General features: G+C 43.9%; 1 protein-coding gene across 5 annotated transcripts in view; it reads right to left on the bottom strand.

The window, feature by feature from the left end:
* The window catches only part of LOC147905059 (protein LOL1-like), a 47,660-nt gene extending 26,164 nt beyond the window's left edge, over nucleotides 1-21,496 (bottom strand). For 3 of the 5 annotated variants that reach the window (XR_015542625.1, XM_087389779.1, XM_087389790.1), the window contains exons 1-4: nucleotides 20,897-21,496; nucleotides 19,902-20,015; nucleotides 4,904-5,017; nucleotides 4,624-4,733 (exon numbers count right to left, since the gene is read on the bottom strand). Coding sequence is in view for 4 of the 5 variants with exons in the window: in XM_087389779.1 (XP_087245905.1) it covers nucleotides 4,624-4,733; nucleotides 4,904-5,017; nucleotides 19,902-20,015; nucleotides 20,897-20,954 (396 nt within the window). In the remaining variant the exon portion in view is untranslated. Of the gene's footprint in view, nucleotides 1-4,623; nucleotides 4,734-4,903; nucleotides 5,018-19,901; nucleotides 20,016-20,476; nucleotides 20,595-20,896 lie in introns of those variants that run through there. The other 2 variants (XM_087389775.1, XM_087389784.1) reach the window with 2 other exon arrangements.
* Between the last annotated feature and the right edge of the window lie 882 nt (nucleotides 21,497-22,378).

Genomic DNA, 22,378 nt, shown 5'->3' with positions numbered 1-22,378 from the left:
TCCCTTTAGGAGATTGATAACTGCTGACAAGTGCTCCTCTTCACTTTCACCAAACAAAATGATGTTATTAAAGAATGTTCCAACAAACCATCAATGCTTTTTTATCATTAAATTTGAAATAGATAGGGCATCACTTGCTTCAAACGAACTACTAAGTCTCAATAATATACCTTTGTAAGACTAGAATAAGTCCAATCATACAAATTTAGATTTTTTGTTGTTCTAAAGATAAAAAATCTACACAGAAAATAAAAGAGAAAATAAAAGAGAATATGAAAGAGAAGAAAAAAGAGGTAAACAAAAACTTTTAAGAAAAACAAAAGGAAGACATACTTAGCAAGCAAAGCAACACTTATGTCGTCATCAGTGCCCAAGCATAAGCAGCTATACTGGGTTTCTAAAGACCCGCGGAGTCTCTTGGGCAAACCCAGTGCTTACTAAAATACGTCAAATAAACAAAAGAGAAAGAAAACAAGAAATAAAGAAGAAAGGAAGCAGGTGACTAAGCAAAAATAAACAAGCAAGTCAAGAAACAAAATCTTCCAAAAAACTGAAATATCGCTCTCTCTCTCTCTCTCTCTCATTCTCACTCTCACTCTCACTCTCACTCTTATTTAAAACATAAAAAGCTAAATGGTCCTTTACACTTATGTATTGTTTCCTACAAAGAGTCAAAAATACATTTCTAACTTAGAAAGCACAAGCATACTCAAACAAACTGTCTTTTGAAACTAAGTCTCAATAAGTTGATTGGGATGTTTAAATACCGTTGTTCGGTCAGAACTTGTATGGAGCACGACCTAATGTTGTTTTCACATTTCCTTTGTGTTTGCAAATGTTCATGCAGCCCAAGACATTGTGGTGTGAGATTTGCCCCACACACTTTATTTTGGGTAAAATAAACTTTTCATAAAAAAGAATGCACATTCATAGCACACACACACTTTTTTTTTGGGGGATGAGAAGTTTTGCCTTTATATTACAGAGTCAGCATCCCAAAGCAAGATGTGCTCAAAACATCAAGAGAAGATCTCAATATAGGACAAATATACATCTTGATCTATAGACCCTGTTTGCAGGCAATCATAAAAAGTTTGCTTCAAAGAGTGCCTAAAGAAAGAGTAAGATGAGAAAAGTGAATCACCAAAAACTCTATGATTTCTGTCTTTCCATAGAGTCCAAAGTGCCCAATATCTCCAACCCAAAGAAAAAACTGATCAAAATCATGTCTAGGTGGGCGAATCCCAAACAACCAGAAGCATTTTCCAAAAATAAAACTTGGAAATCTGGTTCTCAAACGTTGGCCCAACAATCTAAGAAAATCACATGTATGAGACCAATGCCAAAGAAGGTGAGGCACTGTTTCCCACGGAGCTAAGCATTTGCAACAAATAGCTGAAGCAATATGTCTGTGTGCCAGAACCTGCTCAGATGGAAAAACTCCCAAACTCTCCACAGAAACACCTATTGCCGAAGAGGAAGTTTTGATTTCCAAATCCCACGTAATCTGCATCGCCACCAATTTGCAGGACGGTTCATACGCCAAAGGTTATTTGCCCGCTGCGAAACCTAAGGTAAGGGCAAAAGAACTTTGTAAAGCGAAGAAACGGTAATACGAGACAGCCGCAAAGGACGGCATGTCGACCCTAGCGCGCGTGCACACATACACACACAGCTTTGAATCTGCTTTAAGCACCATGATCGTAGAATCTTTTGTTCTCCACACCCCTCCCAAAAAAAAAGGGAAATATATTATGCTTTGAAAATCAATACAAGAACAGATATCTGAGAGCGTGCCTATAAGAAAGAGAGACCAGCTGCTTTGCAGCCGACATTTCAAGGTTCTAGCTCACTACCTAAAAAGCCCAAGAGCACGTGCCAACAAAACTGTGGTAACCAATACATTGATAGATCCCTTGATCCGTGACAATATAGAAAACATCTATAGGCCAAGCCTTGCAAAAAACTCTAGTAATCTTAATGAAGTCCTTAATCCCTTGCTTTCAATTAAAGCACAAGCTATATATGATGTCCGAGCATGGCAGCAAGTTTTTCTCTCCCCCAAAGAAAAGAGCCTTCAATTAATGGCTGAGAGAAAACCAACCATACAAATCAGCTAATCGTGTCGCGTTGATAGTAGAAGAAAGTAAAAAGAAAGTGTTGGCTATTGTCCACACTGCTTCTAGAGAACCCAGCTCACTCCATAGGAAATCTAAGAAAGTATTATGTTGAAGAAAAGAACCCAACTCATTGCATAGGGAAACTCAGAAATAGGGGCCAACAACCATGGTGGGGGACTATACAACCAACAGATGCCTCGATCCGTGAATCTATAGAATACACCTACGGGCCAAGCCTTGCAAAAACACGGCATTCATCCAAGAACCCATTGTACCTTGCTTCCATGGTGGCACACAAGATATAGATGGTATCATGCCAAATGGCAACGCGTTACGAGGGTGGCTATTGGAGGTACCCGCTGGCCTCCTATCACCAAACTCCGATGGGCGACCCAAATGTTCCAAGGAGTAATGCTGGAAACCGTCTCCAAAACACTAGCCACTAACGTGATGAGGGATTGAGTTCTGACCTCGATCAAAAGTCTATCAAAGGCTGGCGAGACCATCTCAATTGAACAGGCATGACACCCCTCTGTCAACCAAGCTGCCGTGACCCGCGTGAAATCCTGATGCATCCTCTATGTCCGAGCCACAATTTGGAGGGCGCCTTGCCAAATCCTCTGTGTTGCAGGGAAACTCCATAGACAATGTGGTATTGTCTCAAGGTCTGTGGTATTGTCTCAAGGTCTCTCTCTGCACAACGGCGGTAGCACCTCCCATCCACTCGCATCTGCTCCAACCACGGGCCAATGGGCAATCCCCCATGGGCATCCAAAAAATATATGTAATATTTCACGGGCAATGGCTACTCGCATTAAAAAATATATGTAATACTTCACGGGCAATGGCTACTCGCATTTGGTAATGACCTCTTGGGGCACCTGCTACTCTACCCAATGCCGCTATCTCAAAAGGGTCCAAGCAGCCACATCCGGCTATAGACGCTACCAATGCACGTAGCCTATGAGAAGAAGGGCATCTCTGTAATCCTCTCCGAGTGCCTTGCTTTAGGCAGTGCAGGCGCTTAGCTTCTAATGAGGGCTTAGCCTTTTGTGTGTACACTTGGTCAAAATTGGGGATTGGCAAGCCAGAAGTCATTGACAATAGATTAGAGAAATGAAAAGAGGTATGCTTCTGAAAATCCACAGCTTGAAAGTAACGATACACCTGGTACAATCAGGTCGCCTTTGTCTTGGTGGGACCCTTCCTTCAAAACTTGAGGGGATTACGAGAGTGACACCTTGGTCTCTGATACCATGTTGGAATAGAGGATTCTTGCTGTAGCACACACAGCAAAAAGATCTCTCACCTGTCTCCAATCCTAGCTCATGGTGCAAATTTGAACCCATAGTAAACTGGAAAGTAGCAGCGAATGAGGACAGAAGTCTTCAGATAAAACTTCCACAAGCTGCAGGAAAACCTGCCCAAAAGAGAGCTACCAACATCCAGCAGGTGCTGGGCAGTGTAGAGCTATGAATAGCTAACTAAACTATGGACGGCCAAGGAATCTGGCCGACCCACGGTCTGTAACAGACCCGACTTGGTCTGTTCTGAGTTCTGACCGACCAGTCTGCCTACTGGCAGATTCACTGGCCTATAATAGGCCTCATCATGTATCTGTGCCATCCTTTAGCAGTAGATCCTCACCCCTGGACACCTATCCATTCCATCCTAGTCTACTGCCCCTATGTCCTCCTCATATGGGAACTCACAGGTGGGATGGTGACTCCCAAGGAGAAGTACGAACAGCAAACAATACTCCCAAAGGTTCCTTCAGGCAAAGATAATTCCCCACTTGACAAACACCACCAGTCATGGACATGGGAGGATGGAAGTCAACGTGGCCGAGGAAGGGTCTTAAAACTGATAACGCAGGTAAAACCATACCATCAAGTCCATATAGGATCGCAACAGCATTAATTGCCAAAACAAGCCATACAGGGTAGAGCTCAATTCATGGTCAAAAAGTAGAAGGCCTGACTCTTTGTCATTATTGATATTATGTCCATTGATTACCAGCTTGGCTGACTTCGCGAAGACGAGGGCCCTATAAAAAGCCCCAAAAAGCCATCATTCCCTGCTCTTCAATTGAGCCTTGAGAGTCTCGAGGGGAGTGAGAAAGTAGCCACTCTCTTTTACGGTTACACCTAAGTTAGTGAGCATGGACAGTCCTGCGCCGTTTGATCAGCATCTACATTCTATATCCTATATACAGAAGCAACCCTGCGCTCGACACTGGTTGCAAAGGGCAAGATACATGCTGTAGCACAGATAAAAGTGAATCACTCAAGTTTTCATAAAACAGGAATCCTAAACTTAGCACATAATCAAATATCACTTGCAATTATGAGAATGCTGAATTATACAAAGAATGCTGCGCACAGGCCCTGATGGCCGTTGATATGTACGAATCGATTTTTGTCAGCCCCAAACGTACTCAAGGCATTTTATAGCACCCACTTTATGTTAAAAATGAATAAACATACAAGTCTGACTAGCATACCCCAGTGGAGGTAACAAATTGGCAAAGAGCACATTTTACTGAATGAGCTCCATATGGATACACCAACGTGGTTCCACAGCCTCCACAATTTACGTGAGCAACCTGGTTGGCTGTAATGGTACATAAAACAAATTGAATTTTTCAAAGAGCAATATCTCAAAATCCACAAATAAACCAGTCTTCTCAAAATAACATAGGACATTTGCAACACCACAATTTACACTCCTACAGCACATATTGAGGATCCCCCATCACCCCATGGAAATATTCTTATACCAACCTTCCATTGCAAGATTAACTGTATGACAGCATGAGCAATGCACACTAGTTGCACCACGAACATACATAAGCAAAGTACGGCAACCCCCGCAGATCAGTTGGGCCATCTCCGTCCCTGATTCAACCATCATTAGAAGCACAATTCAGACAGATCAGAGGCCTCCATCCAAGGAACTTAATACACATACAGTCCTTGCCACTTAAAAAACAAATTTTGAAAAACAAATTTTCGAAACTGCAGACCTAAGCACCAAACCTATATATCAAACATTAACCTTTGAAAGGAACAGCTTTGAAATTAAAAAACAAAATTTTGAAACTCCAACCTAAGGCACCAAACCTCATATCAATCACTCCTCCACCCCAACACCAAAAAAAGAGGGAACATGACTGAGTTTTGTCGTTTCACAAACCCTATTGCAAGGCAGTGACGATAAGGGGTGATAGACTCGATCTGCAAGCAAGCAGGCACCTGCTGGAACAGCACCCTCTCACTGATCCACAAGTGAGAGAACTGCCTTTGGCTCCATCATAAAACCAATGATGGATGTAGAAAAGGGAGGGTGTGGTCTCCTCGACCTCTGTATCCGATGGGCTATGTCAAGAGTGACTCCTCGTCTCGGGCGATCGCCTCTGAGGAGGGCGGAAATAGGTCGGACCTCGATCGTGCACGCCCTGGTCACTCTCCGTGTCACGTGTGGACTATGCGTCAGAGACAAAGAAAGAGAAGGGGGGGGGGGGGGATTCCTTGCTCTTTCTAGACTCATCCACAATTCATGGTCTGCTTTTGTGAACTCCATGATGCCTATCATCATTGGCTCAAGGAGAAATCGATCCTGATTTTGTTAACCGGGTGATCCCTGTCATGATTAGGAAGGTGCTTTTACAAAATCTGCTATTAAGAGAGAGCAAAAACTAGTTGAAAAACTTGATCCATCAATATATAAACAATCTTGGGTGGCTTACATAGTGACATAGTTACTAGGGACAGAACGGGAACCTTCCGAAATTTTGGGTGCTGGAACGGGAACATTCCGGGAAGGGGAAGGGGGAACGGGAACCAGAACACCACATCATATGACACATCATCAATTCATATGAAAATATACCCAATTATAAAAAGAAAACCAATTATGTACATGTTTGCAATGTGCATAAAGCATAGAAGTGTAGAATACTATAGATCCAGGAGCATGTAATCTGCAAAGTAAAGGAGGCCTCACCACAACGTAGGACTCGCGACTCTCGAGTCAAGTACATGGTGTATAGAAAAAAAGAGAGTCAGCCCTAATGGTCTGAAGCTGGCATAGCAATGGAGGCCTCTCCCTCACCCTGTTGAGCCTCATCATCCTGACCCTGGTCTTGGGCCTCATCATCCTCATGCTCGAGAGCATCCTCTGCTGCATCATTGTTAGAGTCCCCATTTGGTTTAAATCCAAGATATGGTTCAAAAGTGTACTCTGCCCTCAACTTGTTAAGCAAACGCAAGTTTGCATTAACAAATACAAGATCATTTCCTTGTGAACCCCAAGCTTATTCCTCTTTTTGGATGCAATGTTTCCAAAGTTGCTCCACAACCGCTCAATGGACAAAGAGCTAGCTCCCTGGAGGAGTATACGAATGGCAAAGCACTACAACAATGGAGCATCTTGTTGAAAATGGGGAGAGGGTGAGAGACACTCAATCACAGGTTAGAGACAAGAGCTGAGGCACGAACTGATGTTGATAGATTGTGTAATCATAGCACATGGCCTCATTTATAGGCTAGGCAAGCCTTATCTTCCCACACTGACACCTCATAGATGAGGTCACACACAAGAGAATCTAGATCCTATAATCTAGGGGAGGAATCACACCTACCACATGAGGTGGCACAAGTGGCCTCAAGACTCTTCTCACACACACAACTGTAGGACACTCCTAGGACTCTAGGACCACACACACTAGGACTCTGATAGTTCCAACAAACCCCCCTTCGGAGCTAGGGTGAGAAACTATGACATCATCCAGACTGTGCATCCCAGGCAATCTCAGAGGCTAACAGCTGAGCATAATTCAGAGGTTGAACCAAGCACTCTCATGGCTTAGGTGTCAACGTGATCAGAGACTCAAATCTGAGCATGGATGCATGACCAACTCATAGGTCTAGGGAGTACACCAACATCCTGGAACTGGCCTGATAAAGGAAAGACATAACAACCCCCTGTCTCCTAACTGGGTACATGGAAATAAGTGGAGCCTTTTACAGGACAAGGCACACAAAATGACAAATTATTACATCATTTTAGAGGGACTACCCAAGGCAGAGTACCTAACACACATGACTCTACAAAGCCCACTCTTCATCTATCACCTCATGGAGGGATAGACTAGAAACAACAACAGTGCAGGCTTGTTCCTCAGGTCCAGAAGGTGTAGCTTCATCGTCTTCGTCCTCGCTCTGCTCTGCAACCAGATTGGCATGTTCTTTGGCTTGTACATTTGCCATCTTCTTGAAGCAACGATCCTCTGGATGGCCAAGCTTCTGACAGTAATTACATTTAAGAGGTTTTCCTTTCTTCTTGGGCTTATTCTTGAGAAAGAATGCTTATGCCAGATTCAAAGGAAGATTTTGCTTTCTCTGTAAGCCTACGGTCCTCATCAATGAGATGAGCTACCATATCCTTAAAGCTCATATTGTGGCTGACTCCTAGGACAGCAAGGATCTCATTGTACTTGGAAATGTCTTCAATACTTGAGAGAAGTACAGCAACTTGATCATCATCTTCAACAATGGCTCGGATGGCAGATAATTGTTCGAGAATTGACCCAAGATTGCTCAAGTGTTCATTGAGGGTTTCAGTTTCCTTCATCTTGAGCTTGAAGAGTTTTTGTTTGAGAAAGACTTTGGAATTATTGATCTTATTTCCAAACAAATTCTCTGATTTTTCCCAAACGTCATTTGCAGTCTTATCAAAATCCACATGGTGGATAAGGTTGTCAACTAAAGCTAGGCCAATGATAGCCATTGCTTTATCATTTTGGTTCTCCCACCAACTGATTCTAGCATCATCACTTTGGGGTTTTCACTCCTTGCCATTGGTGATATTCCATATGCCTTCTCGCATAAGAAGAAGCCGGAGTTTCGTCTGCCAAGTTGGGAAATTGCTCCCTGAGAATTTCTCGATGAACGAGGAGTTTTTTATGCTATCCATTGGTGGGAAGGTCTTAGCTGTTATTACAGCTAGTGTCTAAATCCCTTACAATGTTTACTCAAATTTTGCAAAAAAAGCCCCAAATTTTACATGCCTGAGGCTTCAATTCTAGGTAAGGAAGTAAAATCAATGTATGTTTGCAAACAATAGATAGTACAAACAAAAAAGCCCCAATTTGTTGCAGAATAGTACCGGTTGTAGCAAGATATAGACCGCAAGAGTGAACCCACGAACTGTGAGAGCAAATCGTGGGCATGAAGCTGGAGCAGACATTTGATCACGAACAACAGCAGCAGTAAAACGGCCTGACTTCAGCTCGAGCAGTCAGGGCATTGGGGCAGAATGCTCCTGCTGGAGATTGCGCATATCAGGGGCAGAAGGAGGAGAGCTGAGAGGCGGCAGCAGCAATGGGCAAAACTGAAGCGGCCATCAGGAATCTTGGGATAGAGACTGCAAGCAGAACTAAAACGGCCTGCTGGACAGCAACGTGGAGATGGCGACGTGCGAGTCGATGGCCACGGCCAGCTTCATGCTCGCCGCGTGACTTTCTGTCGCTTATCCAAGACACGTCTCCGGATCTATGCACCTTTCTCTTACAGCTTGACGAGCGGTGGACAAGGCTTTACGCAATAGGCCATGCATTCATTGTTGTCGACTACCTCTCTAGCAGTCGATGTCTGAAGTAGTTCGCCTTTGTAGGTGCCGGCAACAATGGTGACATCAGGATTAGAAGCTCATGCAGGGCGTGGCAAAGACATATGGCAATGTTATCGCAGAGACATGGCAGGAAAATCGTGTAGCATGATGGGCAGAACTAGAAGAATAGCTGGGTGATCTTCACAGAGTAGTGTGCAGTCTTCAAGAAGAACACGGAGCAAAACAGGGCGAACGACGTGAGGGTATAAGGCAAGGCTCAGTTAGGGAAGACCTGCTCTGATACCAACTGTTGAAAATGGGAAGAGGGTGAGAGACACTCAATCACAGGTTAGAGACAAGAGCTGAGGCACGAACTGATGTTGATAGATTGTGTAATCATAGCAAGTACATGGCCTCATTTATAGGCTGGGCAAGCCTTATCTTCCCACACTGACACCTCATAGATGAGGGCACACACAAGAGAATCTAGATCCTATAATCTAGGGGAGGAATCACACCTACCACATGAGGTGGCACAAGTGGCCTCAAGACTCTTCACACTCACACAACTGTAGGACACTCCTAGGACTCTAGGACCACACACACTAGGACTCCGATAGTTCCAACACATCTGCCCCATAGTCCTCCCACTAGCGAACGGAGGAAATCTTGAACCTGTCATTTTGTGCATCCTCCAAATGAAACAACCCTTTTCCTTGCCTATAATATGACAGTTCCTCCTACACTTTTCTCCTATCATCTGCACTTGAGACAAGTCATCTCAATACCTTCTCCCATCCTTGCACCACCTCTTTATCTGTTTCTTGCCCCTTCCCTTGAAATTCCGGATCCAAAACTAAGGTTGTAGCCTCAAAGGTCAATAGGTCAATGATATTCTATCCACCGAGAGGTTGCCAGTGTCCTCAACTCCTCCTTCCTCCAAGTATACAAAGCATCTATACTTTCAACGGTCTCAATCATCCTATCCATCCCTTCATACACCTTCCCAATACAAGGACCATCTCCATCAACAAGCCTCAACATCAAAAGAATAGGCTTTGTAACCTGAAGCATCATCCCAAAAGAGGTCATCCAAGACAATGGACATAAGTCTCTGAGCCCCTATAGAGTTCTATTCACGCCATCCATCCCACTCAGCGGAAACAACAAGCTATCGCAATAGAGCTTTCAGCTTAAAAAGCCGCTTCAACATGATGAAATCATAAACAAAGCGTGTGTCAAGAGATTCTTTTTTGGGGATATCTTGCCAAAGATAGCCAAAATGTAGTGATGGGCCATGGCCAGTGAACACTGATTACCCATGTCAATGGTAGGATCCACCCTATCCAACTTACCAATATCCTCCAAGAGATTATTCAGCCCATGTGCCATGCAAGGAGTGAAGGTAAGGTGAGGGTACTTCTCTTCAAGAATCCTCCCTGCTGCCCTCCTGAAGTTCTCACCATCAAAAACAAAATGAATAGCCTGATCTACCCCCCCATGCTCAAATGGCTCCATCCAAATGCTAACCAACCTCTCGGCTCACTTTCCCTCCTCTACATTATCAATAGCTTCAATGAAAAAAATGACCCCTCTGGAGTATGCAATGATGCCCTGAATAGAGCGGCTCCTAGTGTCACTCCATCCATCTCCCATTTATGTGACCACACATTTCAGCCATATGTCTTTGATGGGAGCCAATGACTACTCTATGTCGGTCTTCCCTATTGCCAAAATTGTGGTGCGCAAGGCCTCACATGAGGGAGGAGCGTAACTAGGTCCAAAGGCTGCAATCTCCTTCACCATATCAACGAATTGAGGAGTGGAGGAAGGAGGAGGGAGAGTGACACTAAAAGTACACTAGATGGAGACTTAAAGTCCCTCGACATTTCCCACCTAAAAATAGCCCTTTTTCCCCCTTCATTACATTATAGTGGCCTTGCTTGACATCTCCGTAATCGATGCACATGCGGTATGAGCCATCTTTCTTTTTCACAAGGAGCACTAGGGAGGCAAAGGGGAAGTGCTATGAGAAATGGAAATTCTTCTCAAGTAACTCCCAAACCTGTCATGTTACTCCACTTTAGAGAGACGGTATGGAGCCATGTTTATGGGCTTATGGGCAGCATACATGGGACTGCATTGGAGGCTGAGAAAAAAACCCAAGATGCTTGAGTGGCAAGACCGAAAAGGTGTAGCAGCCCCATTTCCCGTGTTCCCAACAATATCGAGCAGCAAAAGGCCATATGCAAGGCCTGATAGGCATCCCGATGCAAAGCCAGGAGGGAAGCCTAATGCTAAAATCAGACATTAAACAACATACCAAAGCCATCATGGACAGCAGAAAGAGGGCAAATCGATGCTTTAAGTGTGGCGAGAAATGGACTTCCGAGCACAAGGAGGTATGCAAAATGAGGAATACTAGAACAGCCAAACATAGCATGATCATAGATGTCTCTGATGATGATGATGATTTGGGAAATGCTCCTGAGATCCTTGATGAGACTCACAAGGAGACGAGTGGAGCACACATGAGTCAGGAGAAGCTCCAAATGCCGGAGTCAGGAGTGATTCTGAGTTTCCTCTTATCTAAGCGGTACTACTCAGCTTGGAGGGTGTACCCATCACATACACACGGTTCAGCCCTAGAGCTGCTTTTGTTGTGCATTGTGCTACTATGCCATTCCATGCACGGAATGATGCTGATGAAAATGCCCCTGTAGATGGATGCTCAGCCCGTACTCTACTCTATCTTTTGAAGCATTGATAGGTGTCAAGAGTGACGAGACACCCAGATTGAAAGGTGACATAAGTATAGAATTGATCACATGCTCCAATTAGACTGCCTTAGGAAGACATAAGCTCACAGCATGTCTTCCAAAGTCTGATTAACCTGCTCAGTTTGTCCATCCGATTTGCATGATCAGCCAAACTCATGATCAGCTGAGTATCCAACTTCTTGAATACAACCCATCAAAAATGCCCAGTAAACTTAGCATCTCTTGTTGGGTGTTGGAAGCAATGGAAGCTCAAAAATGGAAGCACAATGGAGAAAAACGAGATGTTGTAATAGATTGCTGCAAAACTCAAGTGTGGAGGCTCAAGGGAGAGCCAATATAGCAAAACCCTAGTTCTAAAGTCAGACATAGCAAATGTCTACTGCAAATCAATTTTAAAATCTGCAATTTGCTGAGCATGTGTCTCAGTTACAAGCATGTCATCCACATAAAGGACTAAAATCAGCAAATCTGTCCCACGCTTGCGGATGTAAAGGGTAGCTTCTGTAGGGCTATTCTAAAAGCCAAGTGTGAGCAAATGAGAATGAATTCTCGAATACCAAACCCGAGGTGCCTGCTTCAATCCATAGAGGGCCTTTTTCAAGCAGCATACCTTGCTTTCAGAACCTTCAACCTCAGAGCCGAGAGGTTGGGAAACATAGACCTCTTCCTGCAAATGCCCATGAAGGAAAGTTGTCTTAATATCAAGCTGATGTATCTGCCAATGAAAGTGGGCAGCAAAGGCAATAACAATGCGAATGGTAGTGATCCTGGAAGTGGGAGCAAAAGTCTCCTCCTCAAAGTCAATGCCATGCTGTTGAGCATAGCCCTTAGCAACAAGACGGGCTTTGTAACAGTCCAATGAAAGTGGGCAGCAAAGGCAATAACAATGCGAATGGTAGTGATCCTGGAAGTGGGAGCAAAAGTCTCCTCAAAGTCAATGCCATGCTGTTGAGCATAGCCCTTAGCAACAAGACGGGCTTTGTAACGGTCCACTGAACCATCAGCTTTCCGTTTGATCTTGTGAACCCACTTAGTTCCAATGGCATTCTTGCCATAAGGCAAATCACACAACTCCCAGGTGTCATTCTAATGGATAGTATCCAATTCAGCTTGCATGGCCTTCATCCAACAATCATTCTGAAAGGCATCTTGATGACATAATGGCTCTTCATTGCATGCTGTAGCAACCAAAGCATAAGCAACAAAACTAGCATGCTCTTTCCGGACAGCTGCTCTCGTACGGGCTGGGAGAGGAGTGTCTTGTTTGTTGTCTTTTAATGTGTCAAGGAGCCAACGGGGTACCTTTTTAGGCTCCTGAATTTTTGCTCTTTCTTGGTCAAGAGTCCGGTGCAAATGATCCTGATCAATGATAAGGCTGAATTTCTGCATGCACATCTGGCTGCAAATGACCAATAGATGGAGGAGGGACAACCTCAGATGGAACATCATCCCGAGCATCGGATGGAAACAAAGGCATCAAGCTGTCAAATATGTCTAGGGCATCAACAACAGGCTGTTTTTGATAGTTCAGCAAAGGCATAGTGGAAGATTCACAAACACAACATCCCGACTGACAAAACACTTGCCCGTGCGGGGCTGATATAGCTTATAGCCCCTACTCTCTGAACTATACCCAAGAAAAATGCATTTAACAGCTTTATCATCCAACTTAGTGCGTCTCTATGAAGGCACATGAACATAAGCTAAGCATCCAAAAGTCCTCATGTGGGAAATGCGAGGCTTACGACCCGTCCAAGGCTCATAAGGTGTGATATTCTGTAATGCCTTTGTAGGACATCTATTCAAGATGTAATTTGCACACATGACCGCATCCAACCACAACTTATTAGGCAAATGTTTGCCTTTCAACATGCATCTGGCCATTTCCATCACTGATCTATTCTTCCGCTCAGCCACGGGACTCTGGTGAGGAGTATAAGGCACCGTGCATCGATGATTGATGCCACGGGAAGCCAAAACTCCTTCCACATGTATTCACCCCCCTTGTCTGTATTAATGTGAGCAATGTGCAGCCCACTCTCATTCTCAGCCAAGGCAATAAAGTACTTGAAGCATGAAGAAACATCAGACTTGGATTTCAATGCGAAAATCCAAGTGTACCTGGTGAAATCATCAATAAAAGTAACAAAATAGTAGAATCCCCCAAGAGCTGCAACCCTCATGGGTCCACAAACATCACTATGAACAAGATAAAGCTTACGTGAAGCACCAACTCTCCCATACTTGGGAAACGCAGCACGGTGCATCTTACCAAGTAAGCATGGTTCACAAACATGTTTCGAAGGCATATGCATTTTGGGAAGATCCACAACCATATCTTCCTTAAATAACTTCACCACGGCTCTAAAATTGAGGTGTCCAAACCTCTCATGCTACAAATGAGTATCTGCCATGGTAGAATCAATAGCAAAGGAATGTGCATGGGCAAGTGCAGCATCATCATCTGAACATATGTCATAAGCATCAAGACTGTAAAGACCGCTAGACAATGTGCCAGTCAAAACCAGAGTAAAAGCATGTGTAACAGCATACACTGCACACCTCACACCATCAAAAATAACCTGAAAGCCACATGTAGCAATGGCTGAAATAGAAATGAGGTTCTTACGAATGCCTGGAACATAAAGCACATGCTCCAGAGTGACAATACCACCAAAGACAAAAGTAAGAGCAACTTGCCCAATACATTTCACGGTATATGATGCATTATTGGCACATGTGACACTGCACCCCTTAGATGTAAGCTCCAATGAACTGAATAACTTCCTGCAGGAAATGATGTGCTTGCTAGCAAGAACCAAGCATCACGAACATCTGAAACTGCCATACAAGCATCATGAACATCAAGATTATACTGACATGTAACCAAGAAAGCCCAATGGTGGTCTTGTGCAAAATTAGCGCACTCGTGTCGATCTTCTGCACTAGAAGAACCAGATACTGCAAGACCAGACTCTTTCTTTTTCTTTTCCGATGCTATGCGCTTCATGCATTCAGAAATATCATGCCCAGGCTTCCTGCAATAATTACATCTCTTCTTCTTTTTGTTATCCCCTGAAGAAGAGGCACCATGTGAATGATCAGCATGGGAATGGGAGGGCTTTCCAGCTGAAACCTTGCCTTTACCTTTTTGTTTGTAATGGGCAGCAAATGCTTGATCACTAGCCATAGTAGCATTGCGATTCACACAACTTTGCTCCTCCCGAAGAAGAAGAGCAACAAGCTGGTCAAATGAGAAATGATTGGCATCACCCCCTACAACCAACCTCAATGTAGTAGCAAAGCCTTGATATGAATCAGGCAACCCATCAAGGGTATGAGAAACCAGCTGAGAATCAGGCATAATCTCATCAATGTTGGTCAACTGCTCTTTCAAATCCTTCACATTAGTGAGATAGGCATCCATGTTACCACCCTCATCAAGCTTTAGATCTTTCAACTGCCTGTGGAGATAGGCAACCCTCGCCTGATTCTGCACCTAATACAAAGATGCAAGCTGATCCCATGCTTGCTTAGCTGTCTTGCAAGACCGAAAATCAGGGATAATACCCCATTTCACTGAAAGAGCAATCAAGGCATGTGCTTTGGCATCACAACCATCCCACTGAATTTGCTCCTGTGAAGGAGGCAAAGCACCTGGAGCAGGAGGTGCAAGAGTCCTGGCTGTAGCAATAGAACCATCACCTGAAGACCCGTCACCTGAAGAAGCAGAGGCTGCAGGTGTAGGACCAGTAAAGGGCATGTAGGCCTGGCCTCAGAACCTGAAACAATATGCCATAGATTCTTGGCAACCAAAACATGTCCCATCATGTATGACCACATGGGATAATTGGTGCCATCAAGCTTGTCATCGGCCCCAATCAGGCCAAACAAATCATCTTTGCCACCAGACATGGTGCTGAAATACAAGGCAAATGCACCAACTGGCAAAGCAAATGAGAGAAAGGCAACCTCTCATAATCAAGTGCCAAAAATTTGCCCAAGCTTCAAAGCTTATGTCTACAAAAGACTCTGCTGTCCCAAGGTATACCTATTGCAAAAAAAAACACCAAAGGCAACACGAGGCCTTTCCAAAATGCAAATGAAGTAGAAATTGGAAAAAGCCAATGCAACGACGACTTACCCAATGATGTACAGCAGTGACAAGCTCTGAAAGCGAGCAAATGAGGGCTGGAAATGAGAATTACATATAGCAAAAGAAGTGCTCCCATGAGGAGGAGAGCATGTAGAAATGGAGAGAGATCCAATGGAGAGAAGCTCGCAGCCCAAGGCAGAGGGATGCCAAATGAGGAGGGAAGGGCTCAAAGAGAAGTCTCCGGATCAATTCAGCAGCTCCAAATGGCTCCAAACACCGGCACACAGCTCGAGGCAGCTCCGAAATGCTGAGAAACCTTCGATATAACTGGCACGCACCCCGAGCAGCCCTCGTACTGCAGTAAATGCTTGCTGACGCAGCCCCGTACAGCCTTAAATGCATGTCCATACAATTTCTGACAGGTATACGGAATTCTGACAGATCCGTACAGGCTGTACGGATTTGTCTGACAGGCTGTACAAATTTTTCTGGCATGCTGTACAGATTTTTCTGGCAGGTCCGTACAGACGTATGGAATTCACACGTGTGAAAATCCGTACAGGGAGTACAGAATTCCGTACAAATGCTGCGAGCAATTAATGTGCAATAAATGCACCGATTTCAGCAAAAAAAGCTCCAAAATACCGATTTCCCATGCCAAAAGTGAAGTTCCCGCAACAGAAATGCTCCAGGAGGTCACAGGTCCTCACAGATGTGTAGAAAACCTCGAAAACTAAGTAAATCAACAAGAATGAGGGCTCAAAAGGCTGCCAAACAGCTTGAGAAAGCTATCAATCCCGACTTGCTCTGATACCACTGTTGGGTGTTGGAAGCAATGGAAGCTAAAAAATGGAAGCACATTGGAGAAAAACGAGATGATGTAATAGATTGCTGCAAAACTGAAGTGTGGAGGTTCAAGGGAGAGCCAACATAACAAAACCCTAGGGCTAACTGCCCTAACTGGACTAAGTGTCCTAACTGACCTAGATGGTGCATAAACTAACTGTACCAATAGTCCTAACTCACTATAACTAGGCCTACAAGGCTCATACCAAGGTATAGGTTGCATCTATGGATAGCCCACGAGATGGCCTACATCTCTGTCACAGACTATTTCAGTCAGTAAGCCATAAAGACTAAACAGCTTCTCAACGACAAGTGAGTAAGTGGGGTGGCTGTAATAGTCTATCTTGTACGTATGAATCTAGCCAATTTGGTAAGTCGGCTGACAATTGCCCAAAATGCATAATGCCCACGAGAGGTTCGTGGTAAACCTACGACAAAATCCATGAAATACTTTGCCATTTATTCTCAGGTATTTCCAAAGAATGCAGCAAATCCACCTTGTCTCAAGCGCTCTTTATTGACTTGGCATTGTTGATCATTTCAAACATACTGTTCAACATCAACTTTAAGCTTAGGCCAAAAAAAAGTTCTTTTGACTACATCCAAAGTTCTTTGTACCAAATGTCCAACACTAGGACTGTCATGACATTCAAACAAGATAGGATGCCTCGTATCTACACCGGGTACACAGACCTTACCCTTTCGAAAAAGCTAACCCTTCAGAATGGAGTACTCTCGTAGTTTACTTCCAAGAGGGACATTCCCAACTTGTACTTCATCCCAGACACTTTGGAATAATTCATCTTCGGGATAAACGCCCGTGAGAGAGTGATACAGGTCTGAATGGATCTCTATGAAGCAAAGTTGATTCACAGTACCAATTCCACTCAAGGCGTCAGCTACCTTATTGGTAGAATCCATTCGATAACGAATCTAGAATCAAATTCTTGCATGAACTCCGACCAAGGAGCTTTCTTGCCCCTAAGATCAGAGGCGTTACAGAAATACTTCAAAGAAGAGTTATCCACGTAGACCACAAAAGTAGAGCCATATAAATAATGTCTCCAATTTTTCAACGCGTGAATAACAGCATACAGCTCTTTTTCATGCGTTGGCCACCTGTATTGTGGCTCTGTTAGCTTTTTACTCTCAAAAGCTACTAGTCTACCAACATCGAACAAATTTACTCCGACAGTATAGTCACTAGCATCCGTTTCAACCACGAATGGTATACTAGGATCGACTATATGTAAGATAGAAGTTGTGGTGACAGCATGTTTTAATTGCTTAAAACACGGGTCAAGCTCTTCTGTCCCCACAATGGGTATATAGTTATTGTATTTACCCTTCTCCACCCCTTTAGACTAATTTGATAGGGGTAATGCTATCTTAGCATAATTCCCAATATGAGTTTGGAAGAAGTTTACAAATCCAAGAAAGGATTTGACTTTGGTAATCATTCTCAAAATGGTCCTCATATGCCTTCCTTTCTTTCTCATAGTCACGACTCACTATGGTACACCATTTATCAAAATGACATATCCAAGGTATGTGAGTTCTTGTTTCGGGAAACTCACATTTACTCTCTTTAGCATAGGGTTTCTCTTTCTAAGTATGACAGCACCATGATGCCATGCGTGGACTGCATGTGGATCTAGGCTGCATGAAAACGTTGTGGCATGCAAGCCACGACTTTCCCATTCTTTTTGAACTTTCCTAAAAGGGTTGGTGTCCTTGAAAAGTACTTTTAGCAAGTCCCTTTCTAACTCAAACTTTGCTTTACGAAAAGTAAAGTGAACTTTGCTTTGTGAAAAGCAAAGTAAAGAACTTTAGTTCTAAAGACATACTTTTTAGAAAGCACACCCACATGCACACATGCATGTGGACACTGGGAACTCATGTGGCAGTCCCCCTTTTGTTTGCATGTCGTTTACGCATGCATGCACACACAGTGCTTGCACTGACACACAAATAAAGTGAAAAGTAGATACTTCTAGCACTGCTAAAGTTACTTTCCGAGGCATGCAAGCCCAGAAATTGAGTGCATGTCACACATGCACTCATACGTATCCAAAAAAGTAGGACTGGCCTGCATGTCCAATCAGTCCTGAGGCATCCAGGTCCCAGGGCAAGCCTCCCTACAGCCTGTTTTGCAGAATTCGCAGCTGTCCTCCTCTAAATCGCAGCCCTGGAACAATGTAGTGACTGTTCCAGGCTGCACCCAGCCTAGAAAATCAGGTGAAACAGCTTGCCCTTGAATCGCCAGCCATTGAACAGCAGTGCGCCTGTTCCTGGTTGCTGTGCAACATGATTAGAGCAAAAAACGACCGTGTTAGGCATCTTCCAGCCTGAAACTTGCAGCGGAATGTTTCAACAGATTCGCCTGTCTTCAAACAAAACGATTTCTCAGCAAACACTCTCTATTTGCTGCAAATCTCAATCCCTGCTCTTCTCTCGACCTTCCTCTGCACTAGCAACGTGTTCTAACTTGCACCCAGAGGCAGGAACAACAAAAACAAAATTCCTAAAACCGAAAAAACAATTCTCTCCAACAAATCAAATTATCTTTCGCTGCCTAGAACAGCAAACAAAACCTCAAGATTGAAGCGCCATGAATTCTCTAATCCGTCCTCTTGCGTGCAATCACTCGTACACAATTGCAACACGCAAACAAAACATTCGAAGCTCTAGAATCAAGCCCTCAAGTTCACCCCTGAGCTAGAGGTCAGGCAACCTCCGATCGTAGTCCATCCTGGTAAGGCTACGCATCCCATACCACGCAGCCCCATCTTCGCACAAATGTTGTTAGGGAGACACAAGCCTGGAGGGGCTCTCAACCCCACTCCCAGCTCACTTATATAGATGTAGGGTGTCTTGGGTGTCTCAAGCCTAACACTCCCCTTAGTGTACCAGAGGTACCACATGTCCTAACTGTCCCCAAGGTTAGGACACATGACCATAGGTTAACCTAACCTCCATAACACTAGTCTAGTTATATCCATGCGTGAAGAGATCATATGGAGTCATCCCCATTGATACATTTTCAATTTACTAGCCTCTGGATAGGCATCACGCACCCTGGCCAAGTCTTATGGCCCCGCAGTAGAAACTATTTCCTATGTCTCTTCTCATGCACACGCTAATAGTTCATTCTTGTACAAAATGGGATATATCTAAGCTAGTTCAAGCAAACCCAAAAACATAAGGACCTGGGAAATTCTTCAAAATTAACCTAATACAGAATCTTCCCACAGCTTTTTAAACTAATGTGCCAAAAACACCATATTAATAAACCGCAGCTTTTGGTACCCTGACTCAGTCACTAAAGTGCATATATTTCACACCACTATACCGCACCCAAGAATTTGACATCGATCCCAAAATGTTCGTTAACAATCATCCTACCAAAACCCATCAAAGGTGCACAAAGAGGAGACAAAAGCTAACCCGGAGGAGGAACTGGTGTTACTGTGCTACACAAAGCACATCGCACATTAGCAGCTCCTTGAGGGTATACCAGAAGGGTTCGGCAACCATTGCACACGAGCTGTCCTTGGGTTCCTGCCCAGACAATCAGCACTCTTCAGAAAATCAGAATGAGCGCCCACAAACTAGCACCGTCGCCCCTTCATCAGGCAAACCAACACGAGCGACAGGTAGACACACGGCAAAGCACGTGCAATAAAATCCGGCAACGTGAAAGCTCATTAACAGAGTATCAGCCAGCAAAACAAAAAATACCCGCACTCTATATTTTTATATGGAGTCTCCTTTGGCCACGTTTTTGCGTCGCAGATCTCACATAGGAAGAGCGCTGGTTTTCCCTTTCTAAGCTTTATGTTCGCTTAAATTGATGGGTAGCTTTTAAAAAGGCCTCTCACGGGGTTAGAATCCTGTTGAAACAGAGGAAGGCTTCTACAGTAAAAGCACAAGGCTATTCTAGGACGTTAACTTCAGAGGATTATTATGCAGAAGATGTTCCTGTGGGTTGTTTGAAAATTTTATGAATTGAAGCGACTTACGATGGATGGAGAAGTTCTCTGGTGTGTTTGGCATATTTCCTTTTCAGTCCGTCCAATTTGTTATGCATGCCAGCGGTTTCTGGGGTGTAGGACCATTGAGGTATAAGATGGAGGAAAATGAACGAGTAATTATTGAATTTAAGAACCATTTCTGTTAGTTTGCCCTTTTAGCAACCTCTACCACTGCGGCTCACCGGCCCCTTAAATACAGATATCTCCATAGTCTAGAATCCTCCAACGACGGATTATTCGCACGTCTTGTAACTTGTATCCCAAGTTTTCTGTGTCTACATAATAAAAGTTAGGCGACGGAGTTCATAGCTTCCTATGATACCGATACAGGTAAATACATCTTACAATGGAGTCCTTGTGTTCTGTGTGACTGAAAATAGAAGTTGCCTCTTCGTAAACAAGGATTACCAGAAGTAGTCGGTGCCATCTGCGGCTGAGGAGGATAAGGTACTAGAGGTACAGGCATTGGAGCAGCACCAATGTGGCGATTCCTGGACCTGAAAGTGGGGGCTGAGCCGCTGCGGATGCTGCTATTGAAATATTTAATATTAAAAATACGGAACTAATTTTTCTCGTCCCCGTGAAGCGCTCCCGAATCACTTGATAACATCCCGCACAACCTGTGAGTGCTACGACATACTGCTTCCCGAGGTAGTGAGCATGAAGAAAGGCTGGCGATAGCAGAGGAGAGTGCAGGAAAGAGACTGTGGCCGAAAAGAACGGAAAGGGAGCTAAGCAGAGGGGCGAAAAGGGGAAGAAAGCCAGGCTTGAAAAGTGAGGCAGCGGAGCGATGGAGGAGGAAGGGCCAGCAAGCTCAAGCTCTGGCTATGGAGACGGAGACGGAGACGGAGATGCAGATGGCGATGAGGAAATGACTTGGACCATGGTTAAGTCACCGCAACCCGCGTTTAGTCTTCCGAGTGCTTCAAATGCTGACTATACTGATTAGCGGACACTTCATTGTGATTTCTAGCTACTTAGTTGCTATTTTGCAAGGTAGTAGTCATTCATGCTCTTTGCTCAGCTACTCCTACTAGATTCGTTTCAACAAGATTGAGAAAGTAATCCCAAATCACATGCATTGTTCCAACCACTCCTCCCTAGCTAGCACCCAATCATATATGTTGGTGAGAAGTCTTTCATTGTCGTTTTGTTAGTATGTCGATTCTCCTTTTGAGCGGGGTGTAGTAATAAACAAGTGATGGAAGTAGAGTCTTTATTTTTACCAATTGGAAGGAAACTTTTTTGAGAATGCTCTTTCTCTTATCTTTTCCCCTTCATTATAGCACCTTCCCAAGCATCTCTCTCTCTCTCTCTCTCTCTCTCTCTCTCTCTCTCTCTCTCTCTCTTGCGCACGAGTATTTGTTTGGAATTTTTTTTTAACATAGTTTGTTAGAGGTTCTATGCACCTTTCTTGCTAAGGGATGCCTCCTTCTTGATGTATGCTTCTTCAAAAATTGGAAGTAGTGGAATATCTAAGTGATTACATCATTAGCTTACAAAAAAACGTGTCTTTCTCCATGACCAATATTTTTGTAAGAGAATGACTTAATTCACAATAGTGGATGTATGTATACGTGTTTTATGTGAACAATTGGGTTTGTCAACTCAACACGTTGGCAAATAGAGTTCTCTAGTTTCTACACATAGAAGCACCATGCATGAAGGGTGATGCTTCGCTCCTTCTTCCTTGAAAAGCAAAGCAAATAAGAATGGCATAACAGGTTGTAGAATATCAAACTTTGTGTGCATACTTGAAATTCTTAAGAGGCTATTGTGGTATCAATGTCATATGATGACATCTAGTAGCCTTGCATGGTGGGCAAGAAGTCTATTAACTAAAGTGTTGCTTGCATGGTAGGCCTTTGAAAAGACAATCAAGTCAACATG

This window comes from Dipteris shenzhenensis, chromosome 2 (genome assembly GCF_047967505.1).
Source record: "Dipteris shenzhenensis isolate YYH24624 ecotype China chromosome 2, Dip_SZ_1.0, whole genome shotgun sequence".
Taxonomy (NCBI): domain Eukaryota; kingdom Viridiplantae; phylum Streptophyta; class Polypodiopsida; order Gleicheniales; family Dipteridaceae; genus Dipteris; species Dipteris shenzhenensis.
Note: the sequence above shows the minus strand (reverse complement) of the source record. Positions and strands in the feature narration are given on the sequence as shown.